At 36.3% G+C, this 14,546-nt stretch overlaps 1 protein-coding gene across 2 annotated transcripts in view; it reads right to left on the reverse strand.

The window, feature by feature from the left end:
* The window catches only part of LOC140168059 (uncharacterized), a 73,195-nt gene that overhangs the window by 37,230 nt on the left and 21,419 nt on the right, over positions 1 to 14,546 (reverse strand). For both annotated transcript variants that reach the window (XM_072191363.1, XM_072191362.1), the window contains exon 6: positions 4,740 to 4,847. In XM_072191363.1, coding sequence (XP_072047464.1) covers positions 4,740 to 4,847 — 108 coding nt within the window. The remainder of the gene's footprint in view (positions 1 to 4,739; positions 4,848 to 14,546) is intronic.

Here is a 14,546-nt window from a genome sequence, read left to right on the forward strand (position 1 = left end):
AAAGCGTCTTCCGCAATGACGCGGTTACTGCTGTCTACCGTGTGATAGATGGCATGCAGAAACCAATGAAATTCAGCGTTAACAAGCTAGCCACAGCTATTGACTTAGAATTGTAAATTGCATTGTTCAGTATCATAATATCTTGCACAGTATTACTGTGCAGTATTAAAATTTTGTGGTATATAAAAGCTTCATATTTATATAATATTATATTTTTACTTTGGAAGCAAACAGATTCACAAACAACAACTTCTAAAGTGAGAAATAAGAGGCAGTATCTGCTATATGGTTTATCATTGAATACCTGAGTGGAAGAAGGGCCCAACTCCATCAAAACTGTTTTTGAGATATCAATAAAAAACCTAATATTTAGAAAAGTTTTATAGACAGAATCTTTTCATCTTCAGGGGACCATTAAGACATGAACATACAGTATTACATACATTCAAAATTATATATGATGATTCCATGGAAACGGTACAGGTCTTAATACAAGCTGGAGTTGGACCCTTCTTCCACTAATATACTGCAAGTGCCAGTTCCGTAAGCAGATGTGTTATAAATAGCTACAGAAATTTGGTAATTATCCATTACCTGCCTCCAAAGTAAACAAAATAAAATAAAATAAAACAAACAAACAAAATAAATTTTGCACCAAGCTAGTTGTCTTGTTTGCTACTGGGCTCAATTTGAGCCTGCCACTATTTTTTACTTGAATTTGATCTTGATACACTTCTGTTGGCTGTGGAATTTGTAACTTCTGGCTATCAAACTTTACATACATACATCATACATCATCATTTTATTTCATTCAAATCAACATACAAAATATATATAAAAGACACAAAAATTTGAATGAGGAGATGCTCAAAAGGCCCAAAGGCCTGAAGCGAGCACCCCCTTACACTACCCTAAGTTACAACATACAAGTACACAAACTTAACAACTAAAAAAAAAAAAAAGAAAGAGGAGAAGAACATGCAAAGAAAGAACCAATATAAATATTTATAACATTTCAATAAATAGACATTCCACAGTTCACACAAGAAATTGATAGTTGGGGTTGGGGAGGTCATTAAATAATGCCTAAATATTAGATGTAATTTTTATTAGACTTTTCTTTATTTGTAACTTAAACTGGTTTACTGATTTTGCCATCTTTATATATTTATCAGTAATATTCCATTTCCTAGGACCGGCAGCTCTTATTGTTTTGTGAGCAAATTCTGTTTTTGTATGACATATATTATAGTCATCGGCATTTCTTGTGTGATACTTATGTCGATTTATCTGCTGCATGAAATAGTTGTCGAATACTACAGGCAGCTGATTTGAAAAATGTTTATACATAAATATGCTTAATTCCATATGATATGTGTCATAAACATTAAGTAATTCATACTTTTTAAAAATAGGAGCAGAGTGACATAAATAATGACTATTTGAAATGATTCTAAGTGCCTTTTTTTTGCAGTACAAAAATCTTCTCTAAGTATTTCTTACATGTATTTCCCCATGCTAAAATAGCATAATTTATATAAGGAAGAATTAATGTGCAATATAGTGAAAATAAAACTTTCTCTGGTACAAAGTGCTTAATTTGGTTTATTACTCCAATACCTCTGGAAATATTCTTTGATATATTATCAATGTGAGTTTTCCATGTCAAATTTTAAATCAATTGTCACGCCTAGGAATTTGGTCTTGTCAACCCGATCTAGTGGAGTATCGTCCAATATGATATCTTTTTTACATTATTTGATATACGTGATGTTTTATGGTTAGTTCAAGTACCATATAATTTGTCTTACTTGCATTTACTGACAGCTTATTAGCCTTAAACCAATTATTGACTTCAAGTAATTCTTTATTAACTAGATCATACTTAGACAAAATGTCTGTATGTGAATAGGTGATGGTGGTATCGTCGGCAAACAATACAAATTCAAGAATCGATGAGGTGTTTGTGATATCGTTTACATACAGAAGAAATAATAATGGGCCCAGGATTGATCCTTGGGGTACTCCACATTGGATATTTTTATATTGAGATTTGCATGAATTATAATATACATACTGTTTTCGATTTGATAAATAATCTTCAAACCATTTTAAGACATTACCTCTAAATCCATAGTATTCCAATTTATATAATAATATGCTATGATCAATAGTATCAAAGGCTTTTGACAAGTCGAGGAATATTCCTAAGGTTGTTTCTTTTTTTTAACTGAATTACTGACTTTGTCAATAAATTCTAAAATTGCCATATATGTAGAATGTTTTGATCTAAATCCAAACTGTTTATCATTTAATATGTTATATTTGTCAATATAATTCATACATCTGTTAAATACAAGTCTTTCAAGTATTTTAGAAAAACATGGCAAAACTGAAACAGGACGATAATTAGAAAAACATTCAGGATTCTCCTTTTTATAGATAGGAATTACTTTTGCTATTTTTAATTCATCTGGAGCGACACCTTCCCTGAGAGAGAGATTACAAATTATTGTTAATGGATCTGAGATTTCTTTAGCAATTCTTTTAACAATGTAGTTACCAAAGTTGTCATGACCAGCACTCTTATTTTGATTGAACTTATGTATGATTTTTATAATTTCTTCACTTACGATTGGTTTCATATACATACTGCTGCTGAATGGGTTTTCTAAATAATCATGATAATTTTTCCCAGTACATTTGATATTGGAGGCTAATTTTGGTCCTATATTGACAAAAAAATCATTAAATTCATTTGAAATCTTCTCAGAATCAAGTATAATATCACCTTGAGTATTTTTAAATTGAGCTTGTACATTTCTATTTTTCTTACGTCCAATTATAGAATTAATTGTTTTCCATGTCTTTTGTAAATTGTGTTTAACTGACTCAAATTTCTTTTGATAATATTCTTTTTTTGATTTTCGTATTAAAGCATTCAACTTATTTCTATATTTTTTGAATGCTGCAAGCCTGTCATCACATGGTTTTTGAATATATCTTTTATATAACTTATTTTTAACATTAATACTTGTGAGAAGACCTTTACTTATCCACGGAGATTTCGGTTCTTTTTTGTTATTACACTTATGTTTCTTTAAAGGTATACATTCATCATATAATTTACTAAAGGTGTGTATAAATTTATTGTAACTATCGTTAACATCTTCGTTATCCAATTCTGCCTTCCAATCTACATTCGAAAGTTTTTGTCTTAAGTTGTTAATATTACTTTCATTGTGATTCCTCTTATAGAAATAGTTTCTCTTTTCAGTTGGCGTTTCTTTTGCTACCTGTTTTTGATCAATATAGTTGGTAAATGATCACTAATATCTGTAACAATTATTTCCGAGTCAATATCGTTATAGTTATTTGTAAGAATATTATCAATAATTGTAGCACTGTGTTCGGTTATTCTGGTTGGTTTGTAAATGGTTGGTAAAAATGAATATGAATAAACAAGATTTAGATATTCATGAGTTTGTTTGTGGCAATCATCCTTTAACAAGTCTATGTTAAAATCTCCCATTAGATAGCATTCCTTTTTTTCGTTCGTTATTTTGTCAAGTATTGGACTAATGTCATTAATAAAATGCTCTATGGCTGTATGGGCACGGTAAAAACGCCAACTAACATATTTCGTGTATCTTTGTTTTCTATTTCTATAAAACAGGATTCAAAGTTTGGATTTGAAATACAAAGATCAGTCCTTAACTTATATTTGATTGAACTGGCGATATACAAACATACACCTCCCTTATTTCTTCCTGTTCTATTTGTGTATTCTATATCATATCCATTTACTTACTTCTGTACAATAGTCTGCGGCTATACCAAATGGGCATGGAATACCCCACAAAGTCGCAAACTGGATCCTAAGCCAAACGCACGCAAGGATACTGCACCGCCCAAAGGACATATAACCTTACCATATGTTCAGGGAGTAACAGAACCCTTGAGCAGAAAAATTCGCAAGTCTGGTGTTGTGGTCCATGTACGCCCCACTAATACCATTCGCAGCATGTTAGTTGCACCAAAGGACAAGCCCAAGAAAGAAGACCGCTCAGGTGCAATCTATAACATCAAGTGTTCTGACTGCCCGTCCAACTATGTTGGCGAAACCGCTCGCCCCCTTCGATCAAGACTCACTGAACACAAAAGGGACACCTCCCCCGTGGGTGCCCATATGCGCCAACAAAGACATAGTTTCACATCTCAAAATGTGAAAATTATAGACTCTGAAAGTAGATGGTTTGAAAGAGGCGTTAAGGAGGCAATTTATATCCAAGCCACAGAACCGGACCTGAACAAGGACCAGGGAAGACACCATCTGCCAAACGTCTATCGGCCGCTCATCAGGTCACGTGATTCGGGTCTACTCCCTGGGTCACGTGACCGGTCAACCAACGTCTCCGATAACAACTGAAGAAGAGCTTCACGGATGTGACTCGAAAAAAAAATTTTGTGAGTAAAAATCTTTGCTTGTGTGAATCAGTTTAAACTTACCTGAAATCATGTACATTTGTTGTTTCTTGTCCCCTGCATTTTGTCTTTGTTTCCCAACATCAAGTTGATATACTTTGCTCCTTCATAATTTTCAGTTTTTTAACTAAATATATCAAATCAATCAACCAATCAACATATCAATCAATCAATTAATCAGTCAATCAGTCAAACAATCAATCAATCAATCAATCAACAGATCAATCAATCAATATAAAATACTCTGGTCTTACTTGCTCTTTAAGTAGTTGCTCACACCGTTGGGCTTCTTTAGTTATTGCTTCTTGTACATGTCGTTCGCTGGCTTCCTGTTGTTGAGCTACAGCACACTTACATAGCTCCTAGAAAGAAAATGTATTGGAACAATTAAGTCAACAATAATTTATTTGAAATGTTGATACATCTACACTTTTTATTAAAATTCCTTTACAATTTTTGCTGATGTTGCACCTACACTGCCTGAATACAGAATTGGGGTCCCAATAAGCCATATGGATCAGGTCTTGTTGAGCAAGTTGCATAGCATCACAGGACCTAGTTTTTTTGTTCACACAATAAAGACAAAGAGACCTTGCTGAGCAATGCAAGGCATTAAAGCCGGAATTAGTTGATCTCCAGTGGGACCAACTGTCACTGGGGCCAATTGTCACTGGGGCCAATTGAACTGCCCCTGATAGGTGACATCAACGTCATCCTAATGTGAATTGTCTGGTGTCAGCTTCCTAAGTCATCTGTTTCACATACATGTATTGTTATGCTATTTACAGAGGTATTTAAAAGGGCATTTCGTGATCCACAGCATCCGCCCCCTACTTTCCTCAAAAAAAGTTGAGATTTTTATACCACTGGAAACCTCTGGTTACATAATGTTTATGTACAGAAGATTTCTTGCAGATTAATTTGTTAAGCAAAAATACCACAAAATTTGAATTATGTTCTGGTGTAACATTATTCAACACAGTGGCCTATGGAGCAATATAAACATGCATAACTCGCAAAAGCAGAATCAGAATCAACTGCAATTTTGGGAATAAGCTCTTTTCATGGATATCTATTGAAAATGTCATAAAAGAGGATGCTAGGATCACGAAATCCTCCTTTAAGTCATTATGCGAAATTAATGATGACATACGACCCGTTCCTACAAATCGTGTACATGTTTTGAGTTAAAGACCTTTTGCATGTTTTAAAGCACACACATATTTATGACAAGGATTATTTAAGGTGGATAATTATGAATTTTCTGGAACTTAAAAATTATGCTTTGAGCATATTTGTAACATAATTATTATAGTGTAGGGCACAGTACACTGATCAAAATATCTCTTGCTTGAAACAAATCTGACGCACAGTTTTCAAAATACATCAATTTGTATTTTGTGTGTACATGAGAGATCATGGAATCGCCCCTTTAGTGCCATTGTTTCTGTGTTACTTAAAGCCTAGCAATCAAAGTGCCATTCTCTTGTATTCAGTACTGGTGCTCTCATGTTGGATGGGTTAATTGACAGATGTAAGCTAACAATTCATTAACAAAAAGCAGTATAACCCTATTTTTAACACCAATCCTATCTCTAGGATTGGTATTAAAAATCCCTTAACCTAACCCATCCTACACCAGTGATGCCATCGCCGCGCCTTAGGCGCACAACTGGGCTACTTGGCGATCACTTGCCGCTACTCAAAAAAGCATGCTGCTACTTGTCTAAAATTGGGCTACTTTTGACAGTCTCAGGCCGCGGCACTAATTTGATTTATTTTCCTTTCAATTTAGCCGATTTATAAAGGTTTTGAGTCTTTGAAGCTCCAAATTGAAATTACAATGGGTTTTGTGACCATTTATTGATCGGTCAGTAACTTCCCAGGAAGTACCGGAAGTTTCAAAGTCAAGTGTTTTTCCACCCAATTGGGTGTTTTGCGTTCTAAATTGGGTAAATCCGCCCAAATCGGCGGTATTAGGCGCTTTTTGGAAGCTTAGAAAATTGGGCTACTTGAGAATCCTTTACCGCGGCCTGGCGAGTCAATGCGCCGCGCCTTGAAGCTGAAAAGTTTTGGCAACACTGTCCTACACCAATACCATAACCTTACAAGTGCTTTGAGGCAAAGTCATAACGGGAAGGGGGTGGGGTTCTTAGCTGAAATGAGGGTAAGGGGATGTGCGGCAGATTCGGGGCACATTTTCACCATTTAGTTTAGACTTGGGGTGCATTTTCAGCCATTTTCATTTTTTGATGGCCCTAAATTTCATAAAAAATATAGTTTATAGGGTATTTTTTTTCCAAATTTTCATCATTTTTTAGCAAACTTTGCAAATTTTTTCAAAAATTTGTATAATTTTGGGTCTGTTTTTTTGTCAAATTTGATTTAAAGTTGGGTAGTTTTACGGCGTCCTAGATGCCAATCCCCACCCAAACCAAAGTTGAGAACCCCCAGGGGTCATACCAAGAGAGGCTGCGGTTTGGAGTAATTTGTATTTCTTTATAACATCATCCACAAACCTTTATTTTGGCTGTGCCAATTCTTACTGGCTATATCCACTGGCTTATACACAAATGCTTAATTATTTCCACTGGTCTTAAATTTACAAGTAAACACTACATGGTTTTTTTACCAGGAGCAGTGGCATAGTGTGGGTCATGGGGGGGCACCGACCATGAGTGTGTGTGGGGGGACACTGGGTCTGATTGGGGGACACAAGCCATTTTTTGGCAATTTTCCTATGGGATTTTCTAAATTTTGCAATTAATTGAGGGGGGGGCACATGCCCCCCTCCCGTGCCCCTATGATGCTACACCACTGACCAGGAGTATTAATTATTGGCATTTGAAATAACGGTAATCCAGGCATCTAAACTAACCAAAGCAACATGTAGTGCCAGATAAACTCCTTTCACAAAAAGTCTGGACACAAGAATTCAGCAAGGGTAAAAAAAATACCCACACATTTCATATTTTGTACTATAGTATTAAGGGCTCATATTGAAATTCCCTTACACAGGAAGGTGTGCACCATCCTGCAGCTTTCCTGTACTAGCCTTCTTTTGTTAAAATCCTGGGCAGGGTGTATCACTGATGCATATAATCCATCCGTTTTATGACCGAGCTTTTCTGAGGCTGGCGCTTAGCGGGGAATCCTGCCTTCTTTCTGTGTGAAAGCGTGGTAGGGTATTTCAATATGAGCCCTAACCAAATGTCAAACAAATTAAAGTACATTATAAGGGCATTTCGTGATCCACAGCATCATCCCCCCACTTTTCTCCAAAAAAGTTGAGATTTTTATATCACTGGCAACCTCTGGCTACATAATGTTTATGTACAAAAAAATTCTTTCAGATATATTCGTTTAGCAAAAATATCGTGAAATTTGAAAAAATTACGTTCTAATACACCAGAACGAAATTGCCACACATTGTCTATGGAGCAGTGTAAAACACATAATCATGTGTAACTCGCAAACGCAAAATAGGAATCAACTGGAATTTTGGGAACAAGCTTTTTTTGTGCATATCTACTGAAAAATGTTATAAAAAGAGGATGCTATGATCAAGAAATACTCCTGTAAGTTGTAACCCACTAGAAGTTGAGTGCAAACCATATTTAATCATAAACTAATACTTTATTATCCAGACTTATTCTGTGTAACAGATTAAATTGGATTAAAACTTTTGTTGAGTTTAAAACTTTAACTCGTATATGCAAAAAGACCAAAGTTGGATCCCTTCAGTTGTTGTAAATGTAAAATCTTGCACAGAAAGAAGTTCAATTTTTTTCAATTAGAGTGAAAAATATGGAAAACTGTTAAAAAACTGTTTGGCGCACAACCAAGTTTATTTTTCATATTGTGAACGCTGGTAATTACTATATAATTAAATGAAACATTATAAGGCTTGAAAACTGTCTTGATTAAAATTGGTTGAGCTACATTACATAGATCACATTATCAATTTTCAGAAACTCAAATCAACCAGAGCTAATCAAATTGAAAATTTGATACGAAAACAACAAACTTGTGTGGCGTGATGCTTTTCTAAATTACCTATAATACCAATCAAATGTTCAACCTGTAAATTAAAGGGAGATGAAGGGAGATTGTTTATAAAAATTGACTGCTTCATAGTTTCAAGAATTGAGAAATGAGCATAACAATGGCTCAGTAGCACAAAGACATATCTCCATTAGCTGTGTATGTTAAACTGATTGCATGTGATATGCAGCGAGTTCAGTTATACATGGCATAGGCGTTGATACGGGGGATGTGGGGGGAATAAATCCCCAATATTTTGCCAGGGGATGGTCCATACAATCATCCCCCAATGTTGATGCCTGAATATGAAATTCTGACCAAATTAACCTAATATTTGCCCATTTTAGGCCCCAAAGTGCAAATTTTTGCACACAATTCCACTTTTGCACCATATTTCGCCAATTTAGCTTCAAAATAGCAAAACTTTTCACGCATATTCATACCATTAACTTATTCTGTCGCCTAAAGGTGCTGGATTTACTATACTTCAAGAATTTTTTCCAACCCCATCCTACCCCAATGTCAAAAAGAAATCTACGCCACTGATACATGGGCATACACTCATGCACTTGTATAGGGAATACACTGTGTAATGTGACTCCTGCATATCAGCTATCAAATGTCTGTGCTGCTGGACCATTAAAGTCAATTTGATCATACCAGATGATTCCATCTGATATTTAAGTGATAAACACAGCACTAATGGAGATATGTCTTTGTGCCTCTAAGTCATCAATAAATAGGTCAATTTGATCATAACAGATTACACCTATCTTACTATAATTCACCAGAATCTGTTTGTTTGTGTGTCTGTTTGTCTGTCCGCCTCTTTTCTCGGAGACTGGGAGTCGCACGTTCCTCAAACTTGGTGGGTGGGTGCAGCTTGGTATGAGGAAGAACGAGTTTGTATTGGTTAGTGGGTCAAAGTCACCCAAGGTCATCCAGGGGTCAAATTAGTAAAAACTGTTTTTCTCGGAGACTGGGGGTTGCACGTTCCTCAAACTTGGTGGGTGGGTGCAGCTTGGTATGAGGAAGAACGAGTTTGTATTGGTTAGTGGGTCAAGGTCACCCAAGGTCATACAGGGTCAAATTAGTAAAAACTGTTTTTCTCGGAGACTGGGGTGCATACGTTCCTCAAACTTGATTGGTGGGTGCGTCTTGACCCGTGACAGAACATGTTTGTATTGGTTAGTGGGTCAAGGTCACCAGAGGTCATCTAGGGGTCAAATTAGTAAAAACTGTCATATGGGCATGAAACTTGGTGGGTAGGTGCATCTTGACCTAAGACAGAACAAGTTTGTATTGATTAGTGGGTCAAGGTCACCCAGGGGTCATCTGAGGTCAAATTAGTAAAAACTGTTTTCCGCCTATTTTCTCGGAGACTAGGGGTGCATACGTTCCTCAAACTTGGTGGGTGGGTGCATCTGGACCTCAGACAGAACAGATCACCCGAGGTCATCCAGGGGTCATCTGAGGTCAAATTAGTAAAAACTATTGTATGGGCATGAAACTTGGTGGGTACAGTCAACTTTTATAGTCAAATTTTTGGAAGGTCATTTTGGGGTCATCCGGGGTCACCCAGGGGTCATCTGAGGTCAAATTAGTAAAAAATGTCGTATCGCATGAAACTTGGTGGGTACAGTCACCTTTTAGAGTCAAATTTTTGGAAGGTCATTTTGGGGTCATCGAAGGTCAAATTACTATAAACTGTCATATGGGCATGAAACGTGGTGGGTACAATCAACATTTAGAGCCAAATTTTGGATGGTCATTTCGAGGTCACAAGGGGTCATCTGGGATCAAATTAGTACAAACTGTCCTATGGGCATAAAACTTGGTGAATACAGTCACCGTCAGCCAGGTAATCGCAACAGCCGAGAACCGCCAAATACGGGTAACCGCCTAGTTCAATACAATTCAAGTGATTTCATCTGATTCAAGTGATTGCATGACATAAACACATCACTAACGAAGATACGTTCTGCCTCTGAGTCATCAATAAATAAGTCAATTTGATCATAATAAATTACACTTAAATCAAGTGATTCCATCAGATTCAAGTGATTGGAGATATATCTTTGTGCCTCTGAGTCATCAATAAATCAGTCAATTTGATCATAACAGATAACACCTAATCAATACAATTCAAGTGATTCCATCAGATTCAAGTGATTGCATGACATAAACACATCACTAACGGAGATATGTCTTTGTGCCTCTGAGTCATCAATAAATAAGTCAATTTGATCATAATAAATTACACTTAAATCAAGTGATTCCATCAGATTCAAGTGATTGCATGACATAAACACAGCACTAATAAAGTTTATTGGCCAATGCACAATAAACAGATTTACCCCCTGCGAAATGGTTTAGGCCAATATTGTGGGCTGGGCTTCAATGCCTAGGTACAGCATTCTCAATGAACCAATTGGCATTAAGGCCTATTGTCTGCGACAGCCAATAGGATTTGCCTGAGCACAGCGATGCGGATCAAATTTCTGAGAAATAATCACATATCGTTCTGTCACGGAAGGAGTAAGAGGTGGTGTTATTCTTGGAAAAAAATTTCCCTCCCACCACACCCAAACAAAATTTTTTCTTAGCTTTTCTTGACCTTAAATTGGTTTCTGAAAGGTGTCCTTGGGTACGCAGCTTATGGGATACTGGTGGTAGGGGAATTATTTAGGACAAACAGTCACGGACCATGGGAAGGCATCAAGCAGGAAAAATTGATATAATGAAATTGTAAGGATACAATAAATGTACACCGCGTGTATAGGTAGGGCTCGGGGAAATTCCTGGAGGGGCCTCGTAACTTACGGGGAGTGAGTGTAGGGAAGGGCTCAGGAAATTCCCGGGAGGGGCTCCGTAACTTACGGGGAGTAAAATTAGGAAAGGGCTCAGGAAATTCCTGGGAGGGGCCCCGGAACTTACGGGGAGTAATTTTAAGAAAGGGTTCAGGAAATTCCTGGGAGTGGCCCCGGAAATAACCCGGGAAGTAATTTCAGGAAAACCAGAAGGTCGGTCTTTTGGCGGAAAAATAACGGACAGGGACAGAAATTCCATCAAAAATGGAATTATTTAAGTACTTGCCCCTATATGTATTTGCTTTTAAAGGGTTTTCAAATTGGAAAATTGATTTAAATAAAATCGTAAGGATACAATAAATTTACACTGTGTGTATAGGTAGGGCTCGGGAAATTCCCGGGAGGGGCCCCATAACTTATGGGGAGTAATTTTAGGAAAGGGCTCGGGAAATTCCCAGGAGGGCCCCGTAACTTACGGGGAGTAATTTTTGGAAAGGGCTTGGGAAATTTGCGGGAGTGGGCCCGTAACTTACGGGTTAATGAATATTATGTAAACTTCTCTTGCGAGAAGTTAGACTTCATTGTATCCAAATTCGGGCCCCGGAACTTACGGGGGAAAGAGATTCAGATTTCCAAGAAAACTTGATTATAAATAAAAGGAGATTACTCCAGACAGATGATTTGCAAAACTTTGAGTATAGTATGTGCTTTATTTTGTATGGGGGTAATGGAGATACGTCTTTGTGCCTCTGAGTCATCAATAAATAAGTCAATTAGATCATAACAGATTACACCTATTCAATACAATTCAAGTGATTCCACCTGATTCAAGTGATTGCATGATATAAACACAGGACTGATGGAGATATGTCTTTGTGCCTCTGAGTCATCAATAAATAAGTCAATTTGACCATAACAGATTATACCTATTCAATACAATTCAATTGCTTCCATCTGATTCAAGTGATTGCATGATATAAAACAGCACTGATGGAGATATGTCTTTGTGCCTCTCAGTCATCAATAAATAAGTCAATTTGATCATAACCGATTACACCTATTCACTACAATTCAAGTGATTCCATCTGAGTCAAGTGATTGCATGACATAAACACAGCACTAACGGAGATATGTCTTTGTGCCTCTGAGTCATCAATAAATAAGTCAATTTGACCATAACAGATTACATTTATTCAATACAATTCAAGTGATTCCATCTGAGTCAAGTGATCGCATGCCATAAACACAGCACTAATGGAGATATGTCTTTATGCCTCTGAGCTATCAATAAATAAGTCAATTTGATCATAACAGATTACACCTATTCAATACAATTCAAGTGATTCCATCTGATTCAAGTGATGAAATAAACACAGCACTGATGGAGATATGTCTTTGTGCCTCTGAGTCATCAATAAATAAGTCAATTTGATCAACACAGATTACATTTATTCAATACAATTGAAGTGATTCCATCAGATTCAAGTGATTGCATGCCATAAACACAGCACTAATGGAGATATGTCTTTGTGCTTCTGAGTCATCAATAAATCAGTCAATTTGATCATAACAGATAACACCTAATCAATACAATTCAAGTGATTCCATCTGAGTCAAGTGATTGCATGAAATAAACACAGCACTGATGAAGATATGCCTTTGTGCCTCTCAGTCATCAATAAATAAGTCAATTTGATCATAACAGATTACACCTATTCAATACAATTCAAGTGATTCCATCTGATTCAAGTGATTGCATGACATAAACACAGCACTAATGGAGATATATCTTTGTGCCTCTGAGTCATCAATAAATCAGTCAATTTGATCATAATAGATAACACCTAATCAATACAATTCAAGTGATTCCATCTGATTCAAGTGATTGCATGACATAAACACATCACTAACGGAGATATGTCTTTGTGCCTCTGAGTCATCAATAAATAAGTCAATTTGATCATGATAGATTACACTTAAATCAAGTGATTCCATCAGATTCAAGTGATTGCATGACATAAACACAGCACTAATGGAGATATGTCTTTGTGCCTCTGAGTCATCAATAAATAAATTTCCAAAATTAGGGTTGGTATTCATTTGTACAGTAAAACAAAAAAAAAACACCTTTTTTCCAGATTAGGGTCGGTCGGTGGAGGACAAGCAAACAATCTTTTATTTTTGGCCTCAAAGGTCTTTCAGCACTTTGTTTTGGTAAATTTCAGGGGTCTTTGGGAACTGTCCAAAAACTGGGGTCTTTCCAGGGGAGCATACCTGTATGGTCATTAGTGTTTAGTTAAGGTGGGAAACTCTCTGAGAAACCAACTATAAAATATGAAAATAGAGAGATGTCTTTCTATCCCTGTGCCTTCAAATAATTCGCTCCTAGCATGGTCATCAAGTTTTGGGTAGAGCCTCAAACTGGCAACATACATGAATGGGAATTGAATCAGTTATACAACAGTTATGTAACTTACAGTAAAGTTACATAATTCTTCCTTTCATGTCTGTTGCCAGTTTGAGGCTCTATACCCAACATGGTGGAACCATGCAAGGGGTGAATAAGTCAAAATAATACAATGGTTTTCTCATCTCGATATCTGACACCACTACTTTATGAAAGTGGGGAAAAAGTTTGAGTCTGATATGTCACAACTTCGATGATTTATTCAGATTATTCCCAGGGTTGAAACATCAAGTTAATAGCTTTACAACACACTGATTACAATTTTGTCAAAATGTCACTCGGATAAAATATTACTTGTCTTAAATTTCAATTAATCAACGCCTACATGAACTGAACGTGATATCTTAGTTATCTTTATCCTGTTAATGGAATATTGACACCCACACTTTCTTCTTTTCTTTTTGTTTGTCTGTTTGTTTGTTCGTGCTTACAATGATTACCCATTGCCATTTATGTGTTATTTTTTGTTTGTATGTTTTGCAAGGGGCTATTCCATTATATATATAGGAGGGAGTATGAGTTTTGAATAGAATAGACAATTGAGTAGCTTCCATTTGAAATACTCACTCCAGTTGTGGGAGATATAGGTAAAGCCTTAATATAGGGAGAGTATGGGTTTCAAAATGATTAACCCTGACCAATTACGATAGATGCAGGACAGCGGTTAAAAACAATACCTTTATTCTCATTCTTAAACACTTCAATTCAAATAAATACATTAATCAAAAGTATACCAAATT

The sequence above is a fragment of the Amphiura filiformis genome, chromosome 13 (genome assembly GCF_039555335.1).
Source record: "Amphiura filiformis chromosome 13, Afil_fr2py, whole genome shotgun sequence".
Classification (NCBI taxonomy): Eukaryota; Metazoa; Echinodermata; class Ophiuroidea; order Amphilepidida; family Amphiuridae; genus Amphiura; species Amphiura filiformis.